The sequence below is a fragment of the Fistularia commersonii genome, chromosome 3 (genome assembly GCF_037954325.1).
Source record: "Fistularia commersonii isolate RoL2024-O1a breed Wild chromosome 3, RoL_Fcom_v1.0, whole genome shotgun sequence".
NCBI lineage: Eukaryota > Metazoa > Chordata > Actinopteri > Syngnathiformes > Fistulariidae > Fistularia > Fistularia commersonii.
In genome coordinates this window covers 16,714,919-16,736,771 of record NC_141286.1, presented here as the reverse complement: position 1 = coordinate 16,736,771, position 21,853 = coordinate 16,714,919, and the positions used below count along the sequence as shown (strand labels likewise).

At 38.9% G+C, this 21,853-nt stretch overlaps 1 protein-coding gene across 5 annotated transcripts in view; it reads right to left on the bottom strand.

The window, feature by feature from the left end:
• The window catches only part of LOC147235684 (multiple epidermal growth factor-like domains protein 11), a 158,432-nt gene that overhangs the window by 31,659 nt on the left and 104,920 nt on the right, over positions 1-21,853 (bottom strand). For all 5 annotated transcript variants that reach the window (XR_015105925.1, XM_086143851.1, XM_086143852.1 and 2 more), the window contains 5 exons: positions 19,787-19,999; positions 18,989-19,163; positions 6,985-7,105; positions 2,858-3,021; positions 2,635-2,737 (listed from right to left, as the gene is read on the bottom strand). Coding sequence is in view for 4 of the 5 variants with exons in the window: in XM_086143851.1 (XP_085999977.1) it covers positions 2,635-2,737; positions 2,858-3,021; positions 6,985-7,105; positions 18,989-19,163; positions 19,787-19,999 (776 nt within the window). In the remaining variant the exon portion in view is untranslated. The remainder of the gene's footprint in view (positions 1-2,634; positions 2,738-2,857; positions 3,022-6,984; positions 7,106-18,988; positions 19,164-19,786; positions 20,000-21,853) is intronic.

Here is a 21,853-nt window from a genome sequence, read left to right as displayed (position 1 = left end):
GCCACTCTTAAGTACTTTGTAGAGGTGATAGGCTCTTAAGAAAAGGAAGAAACTGCTATTTTAGCATCTTTCAATAAATATGTCTGAAAACTAAATCAAGTCAGCATAGCAGCAACTCAGGCAAATACAATAAATGAAGAGGAGATAACTCAAGATGACCATCTATCTCCTCAGTGAGGGCCTTGGGTGACGTTTTAAAGTTTCAGAAAAAGAGTGTTTACAAGTGAGTAAGATGTATTTGAAAGTATCTTTTTCTCCAATAACATAGAATTTTGATGGGTAATTTCATGTCAGGATAATAATCCTTACCCGGAACTAATCCTGGAAAAAATGCCCTGAAATTAATGATTACATTATATTACATTACAGTCATTTATCAGACGCTTTTATCCAAAGTGACTTTGAAAAATTGCAATTCAATAACAGAATATCCAAAGTACCAGTAGTCATTATTCAGATGTCACCACTCTACCAAATAGCCATCTCAAAACAATATACATACACATATACATGATCAATTACCTGAACATTTTCATGACGTTATGTAAGAACCTTAGGCACAAAAATTTCCCGATATTTATACCATGTATATTAGAAATCAAGATCTGTGACGCTTTGTCAGGTTTTTGAATTAAGATACTTGAGTAAGGGCTCTTCAAAAACAAAACCAGTATTTAATTATTTTTCTAGCAGGGAAACAATAAACTAATATCTTTGCAATATTATCAAGCTTGAACTTTAAATGCAAATAGTTACCTCATCATAATACCAGTCTCTATTTACCTGGGTAATGAAGTAATGAATACGGTTTAAATCCCTTAATAGTGTTAAATTTTTCATTATATGCCTTTTGGCTGTTGTAACAACTAAATAGTTTTGTTTGTTTGAGAGCAAATACCCCTTTTTATGAACAAAAATTTTAGGCCACAACCCAGATTTCCCCATATTCAGCCTGAGACTTTTTACCCTCAGATCATTTGCTGAAATGACTCGTTCTTTCATCAGTCTTGCAGTGTGTGTCCTAGGAGGCACAACTATCTACACAAAAGCTCCACATAGAAGGGATCAGAGCCTTGCCTGCTCCCATGGGCCAGCGAGGAGACTGCTGTGCCCCTGGGACTCTTCTAACAATAATTTGTAGTTACACTCACACAGGAACAAACACCTAAATATAGAACTAGATGGACAGCTGGGAAGATAGGTAGTAGGGATAGTGTATGTACAAATACAGTATGCCTCCTTCCTTCTCCTCATCCTCGCTCCTGCCTGACATATCTGCGGCTCATTAGATACTTCCTTTGACATAGAATATGAGAGAATATGGGAGTGGATCGCAAGGAGTCATAATAACTCCATTAAACTACTTCTGGGCCATGAAGTGGGTGAAAACCAGAAGCCCTATTTCATAGGGCTGTGAACTTAAAACAAAGGGAGGCAACGACAGGAGAGCAGCACAAATGAATTCCCCCATCACTTTACAATACAGTGAAGCTTTGAGGGGAGGTTGACGTAAGTGCTAACTTCGACAAATTCTTTCCAAAGTGAAAACAGCAGTAGGAGAATCATCAGATTTGACATGTGTTATGTCAATATTCAGATCCATAAACACGGACCTATTCACTGCATAAATGTAAGACAGTGCTGGATGTACATTCTTTGTCTTGCCTAGATAATGCTTAAAAAGCACAACGTGCCCTAGTATTATGAGAATGTAGTATTCTAAGTTTGTGTCACTGTATGGAAAAACATGACTGCTGTTTCAAATGTCTTACTGATCAAAACTGGGATTCTCAGTATAGCCAGAAACTGTGGTTTTCTTCTTGAAATACATCCTGGCCATCCGTCTGGACCGATGGCAGGGACAGAATTCAGCTAGAATGGATATCTGTCTTTCGATGATAGACTTTTATTCCCTTTTTCAACATGCTGAGTGGACATCTTGGCCTTTTTTTTACTGAGAATGTTAAGCTCATTTATAGTGAATGAAAGAACACTACCAAATGGGGGGGTTATTTTACAAGAAGTCCTTAATATTGAAGATGCAGAGAAATAGACTCATGTCTACTCATGACACCAACCCGTACATCATTTGAATGTGTATTATACTGTGCTACCGAGTTACACTGATCGACTATAAGTTGTCTAAAACTGGGCATCAAGAATCCCAATGAAGACTGCAGCAAGGCAAGATATTAAATAGCCATAAGAGTTGTTAATGTAGCCACCTGTAAGGATGAAGATAGAATTTATGAGTCTTTACTTCCTTTTATAGCCTATAAAATGGTAAAGTGCCTTCAGATCCTTTCAAAGAGTATTCCAAACAGCCTGCTCAGACAACTACAACAGGTCTGTTGTATGCGCCAAAACAAATGATAACAAGTCTGGAGCACCTTTTTCTTTCTTTGATGGCTTTGAAAAAGTACTCCATCCTATATCCTGTGATATGACTAGAAATATAACTTATTCATGTGGTATTCTTTGACGCTTTGCAATAAAAGTTATTAAAATAACTATATAACTAATAAGAGAAGGAAGAGGATGGTTATATTGTACAGTTATACCTATAAATATAGAGCTATTTATTGCATTTATTTATTTTTTGGGGGGGGAAATTTCTTCAGCTCAAGGACTCACCTGTCCAACCAGCAATGCAGCGACAGAAGCCGGTCACCGCATCACAACCATCAGAATTGAGACAGTCACATCTCTCCCTGCAGTCGAGGCCGTACGATCCCTCCTAAAAACAGGGATACAGCTGACGTTAAGACACCCATTCTGTATAACCGCGGTGTTTCTATCACAAGAAACCACGTGCTCAAGAGACAGTTATCAATTGTTCACGATTGCGATGACTAACATAACAAGGGGCATCACAGAATTCATCCTTCCAGCCTGGAGAGCAGGTGCAAGTTCCATTGGTGGGGTCGCAGGCTGCTTCATTAGCACACTGACATGTCTGGTTGCAGTTTAGTCCCCAGGTACCACTGGAGCAGAGAATGGAGCAGTCAACTCCCTGCCAGCCTGGGGAGAAAGGCACACACTGGGATATGATACTTCATTACACAAGCTACACTGTGATGATATTACTGAAAATAGATTTTTAAATATAATACGAACTTAGGCAAAGTTTGTCAGGGTTTCCTTGTGAAAGGAACATCTCTACACAACATTCCATTTCTAACTCTATTTGAAAGTCTGCCACATGGAGAGCATTTCCATGCATCAACAAACTGTTGCAGACTATGTGGCAACATGTTAAACTCATGTGAACATCTTCTCATTTCAGCTTTTTCCGCTCAGGGGTCGCCATAGCGAATCAAGCTTCACCCTGTTCTCTGTATCCTCTCTCACACCAAATGCCTTCATATCCTCTCTCACTATGTCTATAAATCTTCTCTTAGGTCTTACTCGGGACCTGATGCCTGGCAGCATCCGTCTACCAATATATTCACTATCCTTCCTCAGTACATGACCGAACCATCTCAGTCTGGCTTCTCTGACCTTCTCCACAAAACATCTAACTTGTGCTGTTCCTCTGATAGACTCATTCCTGATCCTATCCATCCTGGTCACTCCCAAAGAGAACCTCAACATCTTCATCTCTGCAACCTCTAGTTCTGCCTCCTGTCTTTTTGTCACTGTAACTGTTTCTAGGCCATACAGCATAGTTGGTCTCACCACTGTCTTGTACACCTTTCCTTTCATTCTGGCTGACACTGTTCTCCACCCATTCCAACCTGCTTGAACCCATCTATTAGTCCATTTTCCACACTCTCTGCTGATCTGGACTGTTGATCTCAAGTACCTGAAATCCTCCCTGTAGCCTCACCATTCCTCCTGGGTTCCTCGCATTCAAATACATATACTCTGTCTAGGTGTGACAAACCTTCATTCTTCTCCTTTACAGTGCATACCTCCACCTCTCTGGATTTTCCACAACCTGTTCTCTGCTCTCACTACAGATCACATGACCTGCAAACATCATGGTCCATGGATATTCCTGTCTAACCTCATCTGTCAGCCTGTCCATCACCAGTGCAAACAAGAAGGGGCTCAGAGCTGATTCCTGATGAACTCCCACCCCCATTTTGAACTTCACTGTTACTCCTACAGCTTACTTCAACACTGTCTCACAACATACATGTCCTGCACCAGTGTAACATACTTCTTTGCCACTCCAGCCTTCCTCATACAATACCAGAGTTCATCTCTTGGCACCCTGTCGTATGCTTTTTCTAGGTCTACAACAGTGTAATGCAGCTCCCAAAAAGCAAATACTGCATCTGTAGTACTCTTTCTAGGCATGAAGCCATACTGCTGCTCACAAATGCTGACTTCTGGTCTCAGTCTAGTTTCCACTACTCTTTACCATAACTTAATTGCATGGCTTATCACCTTTATCCCTTTATAGTTACCACAATTCTGCACCCCCCCCTTATTCTTATCACTCATTGTCTCAAGTCCTCAGGCATCTTCTCACTCTTAAAGATCCTGTTGAATAATCTAGTCAGAAAGTCTTCCTCTCCTTCTTTGACCTACAGCAGCCCAGTTTCCATTGGTTCCCGGTAGGTCATCGGTACCAACGACAGCCGTTGTTAACCTGAGCCTCGACCGATTCATTATGAGATTATTAGGCTTTGTTCACGTGTTTGGTTTTGGCAAAGGTTTTACGCCTGATGCCCTTCCTGACATAACCCTCTGTACTGTATTTATGCAGGCTTCAGAACGGCTCCCTGGCCCATGCCCCCCTGAGGCTGGAGCATTAAACTCCTGTGATACTTAAAAAACAAACAAACAAAAGAAAACAAAAAACAACAACAACATGAAAAACTAAATGTTGGTATATTGATAACCTGTTGATAGTGTTTTGTTATCCAAGTTCAACTCTATTAAAAATGTGTTTATTTGACTGGCTTGGCCTAAAAAGTGACTCGACTGACACTGACATTGTGGCAGCATGACAATCCAAGAACAAAAGGAACCAGACATTTTTTTGTTACTCTCTCAGGACATGTTAGTGTCAGAGCCTGCTCAATATGAGTTCAACAGTGATGTAAATTTATACCTCAACAGGTTGATCACCTTTTAAAACCCAGCCTGAAATTTGTATTCCATAATTTTCTTCAGTCAGTTAAAATAAAAAAATATCCAAAGCATGACTCAGAAAACCACTAATTTCAGCAGAGGCTTGAGGCTGCTGGGCTGGTGCTCGGCTTGGGATGTCTTTGCACTTAAATTGCGCATATTCCCCATCACTTCGGTGCCCCATAAACAGTCAAAGATGCTGAAATTGAGAGATCATGAGATTTGATAAAAAACACAGTGATTCTCTTAAATGTTGGGAGGTTAAGAGTTTCACAGATTATTATTTTAACCTCTTTTCTTCATGTCTCTCTACTTTAAATCTTCCTTTAGTTACATTTTATGATCAAAATGCATCACTTAAGTGTCCTTGGTTCAATGTGTTGATCCTTTGACCTATATTTAGTGTATTTAATGTGCAAGCCCAATGGACGGAGCAGAGAAAGGTTCTATCTACTACATGACACATAAGATTTGAAATATGGATGTGGGTGCGATGTTTATCCGTCCAATTTTGGGGTAGCTGATGGCCATTTGGCAGGATTACTGACAGCCTATCATAGTGAAGAAAGAGGCAACGAGACAGACTGAGGAAATTGATGTGCTGTTTGGGAATGTGAGTTTGCTGCAAAGGAAATATTTTTGAGAGATAACAGCTCTGCCACCTGGATACTACGTTGACAACACACTGTTAGGATCGTCATTACAGGTGCCAAAGACAGAAAAAAATATAGCATTTACGTCAGTCTTCTGTTATGGTGAGTGCATGATATCACAAAAAAACTGATAGTGATGAAATAGAACTTGGTGAAGACTCCTCCTGAAATAGTCACATCTATTCCTCTTGGAATCTTCACCAAGTTTTTTTTTTTTTTTTCACTCATTTAACAAGTGGAATTGTTTGATAGGACATTTACCCTTCAGCAATATGAAGTCCATTCCAAGGGTCTGGGAAGAGCAAGGCTTTGAGTTTCCACATCACATTTGTGATTTCCTAAATTATTGTAATCAGACAACACTTTGACTGATGTTGAAGGAGAAAATGTACAATTTGTCATTGGATGTCAAAAAAGGCTTCCAGTGCCACCACTGACCACCAATCTGCTGGCCTGCTTTTCAGGAAACATCTACTTTTAAAATGTCTTTGTGTTTCATTGATCATCTTTAAAATGTGATAAGAAGGACTTCATATTTTCTAATTATCAGCAGTGTGATATAGTTAGAAAGCATTATTTTGTTCCAAATCACTCTTAAGAACCCTCCTGACCTGATAAATTGTTTTGGAGCAAACTCTGCACGCTAATTTGTCTGGCTGCTGTATCGTTTCCCTATAAATTACAGTTTCTTGAAAATTCACAGCATTATTATTTCCTCATACAGTAATTGTGATTATAACCACACCACAGATAATGAAAAGTAGTCGATTTGATCAAAAACATGATTCTGATTATTAACAAAACCCTTGCAATGGCTCACAGAACCATATCAGATACATAGCTACAAAGTACCTCGCGTTGTTGACTATTCAATATAAGGAATATGAGGTTTTGTGAGCAGCAGCTGAAGCAGTAATATGACAGCAGAAGTCATAGGGTGAGAGAAAGTTTTAGCAGTTCCCTATTTTATAAAAAAAAAGTTTGATTTATGTGCTGTCAAGACACACTATGGTAATGATGCTCAAAGAGGATACTTCTAGTCAGAGTCTTTTCATAAGAAAATGTAGTCTGGAGAAAAGACTTGTAGAACTCCTGGAGTGTGTAAGAGCTAAGGTTAGAAACACTTTGCTATTAGCAATAAAACTGAGAAGTGAAGTTTGGGGAGTGTGAACAACACAACAGTCCGATTTCTTAATAAGTATAAAGAAGAAAGGAGACAATGATCTCTTAAAAAGGATCACAGAACCTTCTCTGCAGATGCAGGATCCGTCCACATGCCAGCAAGAGATCTCATTGTGACAGGAACACGGCGAGGAACAGTTGGTGCCGTACAAACCTGCAGGACAGCTGATTGAGCAGTCATCGCCCTGGAAACAGAGGAAGATGGACATCGTCACAGGCTCCAGTATAATGTTGGAGCATTTCATTTCATTGTTTTTTCGAAAAACATCAGTGGGGTATTTCAAAATGAACTGACCAAACTCTTTGTCCTTCAATTTTTTTGCTCTTCTCACAAAGTATTTTTTTTTTACAAATAATGACACTCAAACACCCAGATTACTCTTTACAATCAGCACTATAATATATTATGGCTCATTGCTGCTCATTTCCCTATAACTGTATATGCAGTTTTAAATGTGTACATGGAAACAAAACATTGCATAAAATTATATTTTTTCTGTCAAAGGTAGACAAAAAACTACCGAACATTAGTGTACACCACCTGTTCCAACATCCTTTATTCAATATTCTCTTAACACATGGGATCACATTTCCTTTCATTCTGGCTGATAGTCTTCTATTATATGGTACCGCTGACACTTTTCTCCACCCATTCCAACCTGCTTGAACCTGTCTCTTCCCCTCTTTTCCACACTCTCCGCTGCTCTGGACAGTTGACCCCAAGCACTTGAAATCCTCCACCTTCTTGATCTCCTCTCCCTGTAGCCTCACCTTTCCACCTGGGTTCCTCTCAGTCACACATATATACTCTGTCTTGCTGCGAATAACCTTCATTCCTCTCCTTTCCTAGATTTTCCTCGACCTGTTCTCTGCTCTTGCTACAGATCACAATATCATCTGCAAACATCATGGTCCATGGAGATTCTTGTCAAACCTTATCTGTCTTCCTCCTTACTGGCAAACCAAGCATACAAGTCTTGTATGCCCTATGTTTTGCCTTCGCTACCTCTCTCTTTACCTCTCGACCTATACTCAGTCCCCTCAGCGTCCCACTTCCTCTTTGCTAATAGCTTTCTTTGTATATACTCCGGCACGTCCTCATTCCACCACCAAGTCTCCCTGACTTCTTTCCTTCCAGATGGTACACCAATACTTTCCTACCTGTCTCCCTGATCACATTAGCTGTAGTTGTCCAATAATCTGGGAGCTCTCCCTGACCACCCAGAGTCTTTCTCAACTCCTCCCTGAAAACCATACAACACTCCTCCCTTTTCAGCTTCCACCACTTTGTTCTCTGCGCCGCCTTTGTCCTCTTGATTTTCCTTGTCATCAGAGTCATCCTACAAACCACCATCCTATGCTGTCTGGCTACACTCTCACCTGCAACTACTTTGCAGTTACTGATCTCTTTCAAGTTACCTCATAGTCTGACTGCATGCCTTTAATTCCACTCTCATAGGTTGCTCTATATTCCTATCTTTTCTGGAAAAAAGTATTCACTACAGCCATTTCCATCCTTTGCAAAGTGTACCACCATCTGTCCCTCTGTGTTCCTATCCTGGATACCAAATCTGCCCATCACTTCTTCATCCCCTCTATTGCCTTCACCAACATGTCCATTGAAGTCTGCACCAATTACCACTCTCTCATCTCTGGGGCTATTCTGCATCACTTCATCTAACTCATTCCAGAACTTCTCCTTCTCTTCAAACTCACATCCCACCCAATGTTTATGTACAACTTAAAGCCTGCTCCTATGCCTCTAGCCTTACTACCTTTCCACCTAGACACACAGTATATCCACCTTCCTATTCTGCATCATGTCAACCAACTCTACCTTTTCCTGTCATCATTCCAATATTCAAAGTCCCTTCAGTCATGGCCAAAAGTTTTGAGAATGACACAACCATAGAAACATCTGGCAAACCCCTAAAAACCCTGAAGGAACAGACTTTGTGAAAGTGTCATTCTCAAAACTTTGTCCATGAATGTACTCTCAGTCCCAGACTCTTGCCTTTCCTCTTCTCTCTCTGCTTCTGAACATGCCTTCCTCCTCTCCTCAACCCACAGCAGCCCATTTTCCACTGGTATCCTGTAGGTTATCAGCACAAGTGGCGGTCATTGTTAACCCAGGCTTCAATTCTCAGGTTTGATTCGCAAGTTTGGTTTGGCACAAGTTTTATGCCGGATGCCCTTCCTGACGTAACCCTCTATATTTATCCAGACTTGGGACCGGTTCTGAGAGACACTGACCAATGCCCCCCTGAGGCTGGCTCAGCAAGACGCCGGCTCGTGAGTAGAAATTATTCAACTGCCATTAAACTGATATTGTCATTGTTATTTTTTTCTGGTCTTCTGACGTTTCTTACTCTCAATTCTCTAGGCCTATCAACTACAGAGTTTAATTTGGAGAAATAACCACATCTGTTACTAAGTGGGTCCGGGGCTTTAGATCTGCTATCTTTGATTGAAGCTAATAGCCTAATCACTGTGATGGAAAAATCAGTGTATTAACCCACTCCGTGCAGTATCGTTCATTTGTACCGGGTAACCCCAGATGTTAAGGATACATCTTTTACTCATCATATTAATCATTTTATGAACTATTAGATACTATTTTACTCAAAGAAGTTTTTTGTACTTTGGGAAAAATGTATAAGTTACATTGTGATAGGAAGTATTTATATACACATATGTATGACAGTTACATTTTATCACTTTTAAGAGTTTAAGCTTCATAAAATATTTTACTTTACAATCTGAAACCAATGCAAATGTGTCAACAGATAATGATTTATAAACAATACTGAACACAAGTGGGTTTATGCACAGATCATGGAATGTACAGAGACATACAGGGAAGTGTTTTCAGCGGTGGGACACTGATGTTTATTATTAAAATTGAGTAAACTTGAAACTTTAAGTCTCATGACTTAAACTCACTTGGAAAAATGTGTTTGTTACATTTTGGATACTGTTAACTCTTTTCAAGTTTACTCAATTTTAATAATAAACATCAGTATCCCACCCCTGAAAACACTTCCCTGTATGTCTCTGTACATGCCATGATCTGTGCATAAACCCACTTGTGTTCAGTATTGTTTATAAATCATTATCTGTTGACACATTTGCATTGGTTTCAGATTGTAAAGTAAAATATTTTATGAAGCTTAAACTCTTAAAAGTGATAAAATGTAACTGTCATACATATGTGTATATAAATACTTCCTATCACAATGTAACTTATACATTTTTCCCAAACACATTTTTCCAAGTGAGTTTAAGTCATGAGACAGCCGCAACTACAAGGCCAGCTTCCACAGAACATGGTGGAGAGTAAACAGGAAATAGGAACGGCACTATACATTTATATAAATATACATCCCGTGACTTCTCTGCAAAAAAACTCTCTTTTTTTATAATTATGTACCATTGTGTAGTTGTTCAGTCTGTCCTTGTTGCACTGGCACACACTATATTATTGATGGCTTTCTCAGCCTACGACCTTCTTTCCTTAAAAAGCAATGAAGTGTTTATAGATGTATGAGGATAAAATCAAGGATAAAAAGGTCCAACATTCTTGGAAAAAAACAAGAAACAAATTAAGCCAATTTTGAGGAGTGCAGAGACCCTGTTGATTCACCTCTGCTCATCTTGACTTACGAGGTATATATTTGCAAAGACATCCAGATAAAACACTCTTGAATTCATAAGTTTAACATTTGTAGCTGTTCTGGAGTTTCTGGACAGGAAAAAAGAACCTGCCCATCATTCAGACAGATTTACTTTTTTGAAGGAAACCCATCCATTTCATGCAGTTGCAGATTTAAAAAGCAAACCCTTGGGAAAATTGTCAGAAATAGTTACGTTGCTGCCTAAAAGGGTTTTTATTCCTCAATAAATCGGCACATTCTGCTAAATTTCATTTGTGGGAAACATGACACAAATTAATATTAGCTGTCACCCTGGTTGCTGTGAGGCAGGCACAGGATTGACTTCTGGCCAAGTGGAACATTTATATGATAAATAAAGTGTACTGTATTCATTTTGTGCAAAGTTCTTTTCTTCAGCCTTGTCTATTTCCAGACACTCATTGCTCTTGTTCCATTGTTACTCCAATAGCCCAAAGGCGTTCTTTGATTGCATTCATCTGTTTTACTATTTTATTTTCTCATCTATTGGTGTCACATCGGCCAATTTTTTTATGCCTTTATATATAAAAGTGTGCATTTCTAAGACAATAACAGAAGGTACTCCAAATCCAGCTTAATTCTTTTGGTTGGTTATGCCATTAACATGTTTACAAAGGATGGTGATCAGTAAGTTCACCTAACTGTTTAAGATTCAGGCTCCGGCAATTTTGAGAGTTACTATTGGAAAATAATTACTTATAGCTATTAATTTTTAATTACTGGAATTGAGTTAAAAAGGGGATGAACTGAGTCATATAAATACAATACAATTGGGCAAGTGTACTTTTTAAGAGATATAGCAGCCTAACAGAGGAGATTTCTTGTTGAAATCTTCTTGTCTTGGCAACTGGACTTGAAATTCTTTACTTGAAGACATTTTAACCCTCATCTGAGAGGCTTCTTCAGCTCTGATAACAGAAGTGATGTGACTGTTGGAAACATCTGACGTCCAGCAGTGGTAGACAGGTGGGAGGAGAAAGAAGCAAGAGGGACCAGTGGAGGAACAGGTGGGAGCAGTGGAGTGGAGCAGTAGATGAATAAAAGTGGCAGCAGTCAAGAGCAGCAAGTAGGAGAGGCTGGCCAAAGCTCAGATAAGCTGGCAGAAGCAGGGTGAAGCTTAAAGCAGGAGCAGGAGGGAGGGGATGGTTGCAGTGAGAGCAGGGGGGAGTGGTCCGGGGCTGGCTTTCTGAAATGCCACTTCTCACCAATGTGGGCTTTAAGGAGGCCTGCACTTACAGGACTGTCTCAGAAAATTAGCATATTGTGATAAAGTTCTTTATCTTCTGTATTGCAATTAAAAAAACAAAAATTACATTTTCATGATATTCTAATATTTTAAGATAGGATTTTTGAGTTTTCTTAAGATGTAAGCCATTATCAGCAATATTAAAATAATAAAAGGCTTGCAATATTTCAGTTGATTTGTAATGAATCCAGAATGTATGACATTTGTTTTTTTGTAATTGCATTACAGAAGATAAAGAACTTTATCACAATATTCTAATTTTCTGAGACAGTCCTGTATATTCCTCATGAGAAGCATCACTGCTACAAGATCAACCATGACTGTTTAACAGGCAGAGGAATCTTACAGTGTCAATGCATTTCCACCAACATCCCCTGGTCTACCACACAGTGCTGGGTGATTTATCTTTAACTTAAAAGAAATAAATACTTTAAAGAAATGAATTGAACCCGTGTCTACACAGAATTTTATGGCAGCAATGCAGCAAGCATGCATAAATGTTATGTAGGAGAGTGGGGATGATCACTGCTGGCACCCCTGCAGTGAAACACAGAGTCTGATCCATCCAATCAATAGTGAACACTGGCAGATATGGTAGATGGACAGTTTGGCATTAGCAAGATGTCAAACCTTATTCTGGAGCAGTTAGCATGCGAAGAATGCAAACCTCTTACAACATCTGAACATCAAGCATACCGATGCATTGATCAGGACCTTCAACATATAAACTGTGCTAATTAAAGCCGCCTGCGCCCAACCTGCTGCCTATAAATTGCTATTAATCTAATATTCACAAAGCAAGCCAAATGTGCAAAGACAGGAGAAGAGAGAAGCCTTATTAAAAAGTTGGTGAATTAAGTACTTTTTAAAAAACTTTGTTAATAAATAACATGTAGGATCCCAATAGAGAAAGTCATCAGAATTTCCCTGGGGGATATCAAGTTCTTACAAGTGACCTCGGGAATAATAAACATGTAGGATCAATGCATCCTAATATTTCATGCAACACTGAACTCAAAGTGGCAGTCTTATAAAGCTATTATTTTCATTTTGGTAGTGTAAAATCCCTGATCAGCCACTGAATACTCATTTTTTCAAACTGGATACAATCCAACCCTGATACAATATATCTTACATCAACTGATAGAAGATGACATTTAATTGTTGGTTAAAGTCACCCTTATTGCAAATCACTTGCCTTGCAGAATGACATTAATCAAATACAAATGCCCTGTCAAATTGAGTATTTTATGAAGTTTGCATGGCTAACTTTAGGAAAAATATTTTTTTATGAAAAAAACAAAAAACTTAATTCACAAATTTGGTTAGAATGGACAACAACGACATCAAAAGACATCTTTTTATGTTTAGTGTACCGGTAAGTCTTCAAAAGAGCAAGAGTGCGACTAAGTAGCAAAGCATGCTACCAAAGAGCCAATCTACAGTAAATAGTCACTCATCTGATATTAAGGTGAAACTGTTTAGCTACTTAAGAGTAGAACACAATTACAAGCTTAAGTCTAAAATACTACTACTTCAAGTATCCCCAAAAAGCTACAATGCTGATTTAATGTATTATAAAGTTGTTTGAATAAAATTAAGTAAAACGCATCATTTATCCCTTAGGTTATTCTTACAGTAATTAGCTGTTCTTCAAACCAAATACTATTCTACAGAGGAGGAAACGCACCAGAAACACATAAATTCCAGGTAACACATATCACAGTCAGCAAACCTCCAAACATGAGGGCCAAGTCCACAAACATATTATACTATGGAGAACTGTATAAGCACTTTCAGATAAAAGATGATACATAATCTACAAGAAAGGACATTTTTTTTCTTTCTCAATGTGTCAAGAACAAGAATAAAGCTTACTCTGGCCATGACACATATATTTACTGAAAAAGTCAAGAGGAGAATTCCAGAGACAATCGCACTGAGAAACAATAACAGTGTAGTGAAAGCACAGTGACAATGACAGAGAATGAAACAATCGTGTTGGTGGTTGTTTCACGGTGTTTGACGTGTATGTCATGCCGCCGCGATGGGGTTTACAGAGCTAGGATTGTATCCTCCGCTGAGGTCACCTCTCTAACTTTACAGTGTTTGGCCTTTGCAAATTTGTCACAATTATATTGCAATCATTTGTCACAGAAAGCTCTGCTCTGTGCTTAAAGTTCCAAATACCTCTATCCAAGAATTATTTGCCATTCGTGTCTGTTTGTATGCCTTATAAGATGCGTCATGAATTTTCATCCTTCCATACTTTCATCCTCAAAAGCCATCCATCCATCACTGTGCAACCTTCAATGCAAAAGAGAGAATGACAACACCTCTGCTTTTCAGCACTTGCCAAGTCCACCTAAGATTTCTGATCAACAACACAATATTTCTTGGACACAACACAAGATAATAGTTCTGCCCAGATGATGTGTTGAGAACAACCTGCAAGAACTCCAAACCAGGGCTACGGAAACAAAATAATGCCATTTTGTCCTTGCTTCTTGCAGAGTACAAACAGACCTTCAGTCATATAGTTACTCAGTAGTGCAGTTTTAGTTTTCTCCTCTTTTGTTTCCTTAAACTATTTTTATTGATATCATCACAGATATCTGGGTATATCAACTTACTCATATCAGCTAATATAAGCTTATAGGAATTTATTTGAACTTGTGTGAGTATACCTTTTGTGATGTGCTTGTTATATAAAGCATATACTCACTATTTACTCTACATGGCCATGGTCTACATGGTTGATCCCCTTGAATAAATTATATGAATCGCAAACATACATTAAAGTGTTAGGCAGTTGTTAGAATATGATCCCCATTTAAAAGTCCTGTCCAGGTAGCTCATGGAAAAAGGTCTTACCAGGGCAGTGTATAGTATATTGTGTAAAAATGCAGTAACAGTTTTATAGCGACATATTATTTATAAAGGTTATGAAAGTCTTTTAAAAGGGACATGACTGGAATTAAATGATGACTCCCACTTCTGCTTTCCTTGCTTTGTTGAATCTAACCTTTTCTTGTGACCCTTCAAAAATGACTATGTTATTGACATTACCTATATAAAAAAAGACAACTACCGAGTCTGTTATATTCACAAATTACTGAACTGCCACTGAATCAAATACATATGGAAGGTTCATTTCCACTCCACTTGATATAAAGGCTGTGGAAGAAAGATGTGAAAACCTTTGTCTCTAAGAGACAAAAGAGAACAATTCAACAGCAGATCTGCGAGAATATGCTATAATCCAAGTGCTTGACACATATCAAGACGTGACTTTTGCCAGAGAATGTCAGAAACCAAGAGTCGTTTGCGTTTCACATTATAGAATTATATCCACCTACTGACAGCAGTGATGCAGCTTCCAAGCTGCTCACATTGTTTCAGATGGACGTATTCTTTCATTTTTCTCCAGAAATGTCCTTCCTGTTGAAATGAATCAGCAAAGCCATGTAGCCATAGCCTTGACATTTACCACTTTTCAGGCCCCTGATCCACTTTCTGACTATTTTTTGGAAAGATTATGAGTTTGAGAAGTAGCAAACCTCCTGCAAACCGAAGTCATTTCTTTTATAAAGCACAAGGTTTTGCATCTTGTAGTGTTTGTTTAAATAGCGTAAAATGAAAAAAGGGACTCTGTCTGCACAGGTTTTAATAGAGCAATTTAAATTGTAATTATTTATTAACAGGCTTGATAATGTGCCCTTGGTGCGCTTGGAGATTTCCAGAGTTCACACCTATGCTGTTCAATTTAGAGCAGACCCAGCATGCAAGGCAAAGGGGGAGAAGGCCCTACATAACCTACTGCTGGTCTGAAGGCTGACTTTTGCTCAAAGCATCTAGTCATGTTAGAATTGTTCCTTAACTTAAATCTTATTTTACTCTAAATTGTTTTTCATTAGTTCATTCCTCAATTTTCTTGCATGCTCTAAGTTACCTCATTTTTTTTAGATTCTTTGTTTTCTTTTTTCAGGGTTATGGGTGTAATTTATTTTGTTATCATGCCCCATGTATTTTCAGTATCTAGATCTGAGCTGTTGTTTGCTGAGATTGATCCTGTCCTCTGTTTTGTCTCAAATCGTGACAGGCTATTGTTTATTAAGTAAGTCATTTGTGTTCGCGTTCATGCACCTATCTGGTCGTTTGTCCAGGGAGGGAAATTGCCAAAGCGATTGCATATTTATTAAGTTACTTAAATGTATAGTAACTGAATGATAGCTGAATGAAATGCTAAATAGTTAATGCATTTACTAATTTGCATGCAACTTTAACATCCCAAGTCGTCTGAACTATGTGCCAGTAGACTGAAAGATATGTGATCAGTATTGTGGGGGGAAATTTTTGTGGTTTAGACTGCAAGACCAAAAGACAGGGGGGCAGAGCAAGAGGTCGCAGAGATGAAGATGCTGGGGTTCTCTTTGGGACTGACCAGGATGGATAGGATCAGGAATGAGTCTATCAGAGGAACAGCACATGTTAGAATTTTTTGGAGAGAAGGTCAGAGAAGCCAGACCGAGATGGTTCGGTCATGTACAGAGGCAGGATAGTGAATATATTGGAAGACGGATGCTGGAATTGGAGAGAAGAGAAGATTTATGGATGTAGTGAGAGAAAATATAAAGGTAGTTGTAGTGAGAGAGGATACAGAGAATCGGGTTCGATGAAGAAAGTTGATTCGCTGTGGCGACCCCTAAAGGGAAAAGCCGAAAGGAGAAGAAGAAGAAGACGACTAAGACTTTACGCAATGTTCCCTTTTCACTGACACCAGACCCTAATTCTTTACGGTTTGTCAGTGTCAGATCAGAGTTTCTATAGATTTCAAAATTGCAAATGTTTAGGGATATTAGTCAAAGCACAAAGCACCAAACTATGAGTTACCAAAGCAGCATATATTTCCATATATATATGTATATATAAATACAGGACTGTCTCAGAAAATTAGAATAAATTGATAAAGTTCTTTATCTTCTGCAATGCAATTAAAAAACAAAAATTACTTTTTCATGATATTCTAATATTTTGAGATAGTTTTCTTATGATGTATGCCATCATCAGCAATATTAAAATAACAAAAGGCTTGTAATATTTCAGTTGATTTGCAATAAATCCAGAATGTATGACATTAATGGTTTTTGTAATTTTTACACAGACCAGTACAGACAAAAACACACACACACAATCAATATATTCAACAATAACTTTTACATGTCTGAAATCAATGAAATTTTCAATTGTTTTGCAGTTTCTTAAAGTGCATCTGGCTAAATCTTTGATACATGGGCAAATTGCATAGTAGTTGGATTGAACATGTATAAATGGTCATAGCAGAAGGGCGACCATACAGATTTTGAAAAAGGACTAAAAGATCCCACTTGTAAGAAACATCAAAGAAAAGATGATTCATTTAACTTGAGCTTTAGAGGTGAGTGAGCTGGTTTATGGAAAAATCCAGTTGCATGAAAATACCGAATGATATTTCACCTACAGCATTCCTTCAAGCTGAAATACCAGAGAAAAATAAATCATCCTGTTCTATACAAGAAAATGCTGTGTCACATTTTACTTCTTATAATTGACAGAATCACCCTAGTTTGAGCTACATGGTTCATTGATTGATGATTCATCCGGTTTCATACATTACATCAATTTGTTTTAGCATGCCTGGACTAAAGAGTTTGGTTCGCAATTACAGCTCATCACACACAAAACACACACGCATGCACGCACACACACACACAAATGCGAGTGCTGTGCTTCTGCAGCAGCTGTTGTTTATTGAAAGCCATATAACTCTGGACTCAATGTGCATTCTGTAACTTGATTATTAATGAACCTGAGTGTGTGAAAGAAAATATAACATGGTTCTTGGTAAATGTAACTCAATAAGATCTTTAATAGTGTTACTATCACACCCAAATGTCAGTATCTGGGGCAGTGAACATCCATTATCACTTTAACAAAGATAGGCAGCAAGTTGACACAAATACAGGATTATAGACCGTATTTTCCTGCCAAGTTTCACACTCTAATGTATTCCCAGATGATGACCAATTGAATGGTAGAATATTCTCTTGCTCATATCTGTCAACATGCAAAAATGTGAATTTGAGAAAAGGTGAGGCTGAGTGTTATCACTGTTTAGTAATGAAATGGGGATGTGTTCATTGAGAAGAGAACACGACAACTGGTTTCCCATTTTTTTCCCTGCAGGACTAAGCGGGGGGGGGGGAACAAAAAAAGTTTGTGAAAAAAACAGCATGTACAGTACCTCAGCAAATGAGAAAGTAATCTGTAAACTTAGCTAGGTTATCATTCTCAAGTAGCCCTCAAATCAGGATACAATGATAGATAATTTCTTGACTCTCCGCTCTGGCAACATGCTTTATCACACAGTTTCAGAGGTCGTCCTTTCTGCTTACAGTTTACTGGCTGGGAACCAGCTGTACTTATGAGAGGCTGGTTCCTTTATATTGACAACAAAGATGAAAATCCTTGGATCAACACTCTCCTACTTGTGGAAACACTGATAGGGTGAAGACATATTACTTTATTGTTTTCTGCCAAAGGGGTTTTTAATAAATGTAATAGTATTTTAGGTAGATTTTTTTTTTTGCCAAAGCATTTTTTGTGTTTGTTTTAGTTTTTGTAGGAACTAAAAATATAATAGATAGATAGATAGATAGATAGATAGATAGATAGATAGATAGATAGATAGATAGATAGATAGATAGATAGATAGATAGATAGATAGATAGATAGATAGATAGATAGATAGATAGATAGATAGATAGATAGATAGATAGATAGATAGATAGATAGATAGATAGATAGATAGATAGATAGATAAGAAAGGTAAGTATAAAAATGTCACAAAAATAGTAGTAGTTTCTTCTCTTCATCTTATATCACAGCTGCCGTCCCATATTACACTTACTATTGGATGCTCTTCAGTGATGTTGTTCAGTCTTTATAAGGAACAGACTCTAATAGGCTGTTACAAACCTTAAATAAACCCCATAAAATGGGATTGTTCACTTTTAGCTAGTGTAGTTCAATTACGTGCATTGGAAAAGCAGGTTAACTTTTCAATAGCAATCTCATGTAATGTAACTTACTATATATCCTGGTGCACAGATGCAAGCGCCGGTAATGCCATCACAGTCAGCTCCATTGGTGCAGGTGCACAGGTCTCTGCAGCCCTCACCATAGTAACCTGCAGGACAGGTCTCATTGCAGTAAAGCCCTGTCCACCCTGCTGCACAGGTGCACTCTCCCGATAAAGGGTGACAGCTGAGAGCAAGGACATTAGAAGAAAATAATTCAGGCTCCCTGCAAGATTGCATCTTTTCTTTGTAAGTAATAAAAGCTGATCAATTAAATACAATTGTCTTAGACGGAGGCAGAAATATAGATATTGTTATATCTACTAAAACATGAAATAACCAAGAAAAAGTTCTATTCAGAGTCATCTGCACAGATATCACTGGATTAGAAAAAAAGGTTGATTAATGAAATTAAAATGTTTTGTACTTAAAAGAGAATGAAATTGGCTGAAAAGTTTTTTGTCCTGATCAAGGTTTTTGGTATATTAGTACCTTGAGCTGACATACAACAACTCTTGTTCATACATAGGGTTTTGCACATTCAAAAATGCTTTCTTCAATCTTTTCAAAGCAACTCCAAAAGTTAATCTTCATGTCTGGTACCCACTGTAAAAACACAAAGATTTTAAAAGATGCTTTCATGATGTCTTGTCAGGTGGTCCAAAAAAAATATCTTGACACTCAAGAACAATGAAATGAATTATTTTTTCCCTAATACTCGTTATTCAAATACTTCCATTCACACTGTTTCATAAAAAGATTAAGCTAATTCCTAATTTTTTTGGTCCTCTTTGACAAATAATTAAGCACCTGAGGGTGTTTTCAGCTTTGCAGGGACAGAATTTGTCGCAGATGAGTCCGTAGAGGCCAGCGGGACAGAACCGGTCCTGGCAGCTCGGACCCTTGAAGCCATCATTGCAGAGGCAGGCTCCATTTATGTGGTAGCACTTCGCCCCGTTCTGGCAGTCGCATTTGTGGGCGCACTGTGGTCCATAGGTACCGACTGGACATTCATCTTGGCATCTGGTAAAAGACACATTTGAGATGGAAATTTGAATTTCAATGCAAATATTTCATATTCTATGCAGAGGAGCACCCCACCCATTAGCTACAAAAACTGAGAAGTAAATACAATCATCAAAACACATTTTCAACATTCAACGGCACATCACATATCACTTTTTCTTTGGAACAGGCGGTTTAACAACTTACCCCTGCCTAATTCTCTCACATATTTGTCATGCTGAAAACCACACATTGAAATAAACATTGTATTTTGAACCTTGCTCTTTGAACTACACTGTAGAGAATGATGTCAAATGTGTTTTCCACACATAGGTCAAAGACTAACATTTTTTCATTTCCATTTTAAGAGTCACACCTTTGGACTGATTTATAAAATTACAAATATTTTGGAGTGAATCTAGTCTGAGTAGAGCAGAAAACATTTGTATCTCGTATAATTGTATGCTAATGTTGTACTGATTTTGAGGTTTGTTTTCAGGAACCATGTCTTTATGTTTTTGCTCCTCGAGCTGCCACCTTGTCATGGTGGAGGAGTTTACACGTACCCAGTAATCTTTTAAGCTAAGTTGCTGTAAGTCCCGGAGGAGTCACCCAAAATAGGTCCGAGGCGAGGGACCTGACAAAGCGTGGCTCAGAAGACCCCCAATTGATCAACAAAAAAAAGTTAACCCAGTTTCCTCTGCTGGGATGCACGTTACTCTGGGCCCCTCTGGAGTCAGGCCATTGGACAGGGTTCGATGGCAAGAGCCTGGCTGCTGGGCCTGCACCCATGGGACTCGTCCGGGCACAGCCTGAAAGTACTACTTGGGTACCCCGACGCCCTCAGCCCACTCCCATTGCTGGTGAGCCCAAGGGCATCAGGTGCATTGATAACTGGGTTGTGAGCAAAGTGGGGGACGTGGGGTGCAGAAGCTGACTCTTGGAACTTGTTTGTGGCTATAAGCCAAACAGCAGTTCAGCCTTGCCACCCTTTTCAGGATCCTTAGAGAGACTTCTAGAGAGTGCTCCTACCAGGGACTCCCTCAATCCACTGGGAGAATTCAACACATATGTGGGCAGCGACAACCTGAGAGCTTAGTTCTCAGCCAGGTGGGGTGCTCCCTCCGGGTCAAGGAAGAGGTCCTGCCCTTAGTGGATGAGGAGTTCAAGTGTCTGCATTAGTCTGTTGTGGTGAAGAAGGAACCGAGCCAAAGGTGAAGCTCTCAATTCACCGGTTGATCTGCGTTCCCACCCCTATCTATGGTCAGGAGCTGTGGGTAGTGACTGAAGGAGCAAGGTCACAGATCGAAGTGCCCACAATGAGTTTTCTTCACAGGGTGTCCGGACTCTGTTAGAGACAGGGTGAGGAGTTCGTCCATCCAGGAGGGATGCCTCCTGGACGCCTCCCTGGTGAGGTGTTCCATGCATGTCCAACGGGGAAGAGGCCCCAAGGAAGACCTAGGACACACTGGAGAAACTATGTGTCTTGACTGGCCTGGGAATGTCTTGGGATCCCCCAGGAAGAGCGAGACCAAGCATTGGGGGAGAGGGAAGTCATGCTGCTTCAGCTACTGCCCCTGCGACCCAACCCTGAATAAAACGTAGAAGATGGATGGATGGAGCGATGGATGTCTTTTTATTTTGTTTGTGTTTAACATATACATATACAGTATGTGTCCTCATGAAGGTCACATACAGACATATTTCCTAGCTTTTTATCTACTTTTTCCTCTGTTTTTTTCTCCAAATCACTTACCATTCCTCTTCTGATTCCTGCAGCATTATGATCCTTAATGTACAGTTTTGTTTACTGTCAATATACTTGACAGCATAAATAAAGAATATTATATGCATTAGATCGTTTGCTGAGGT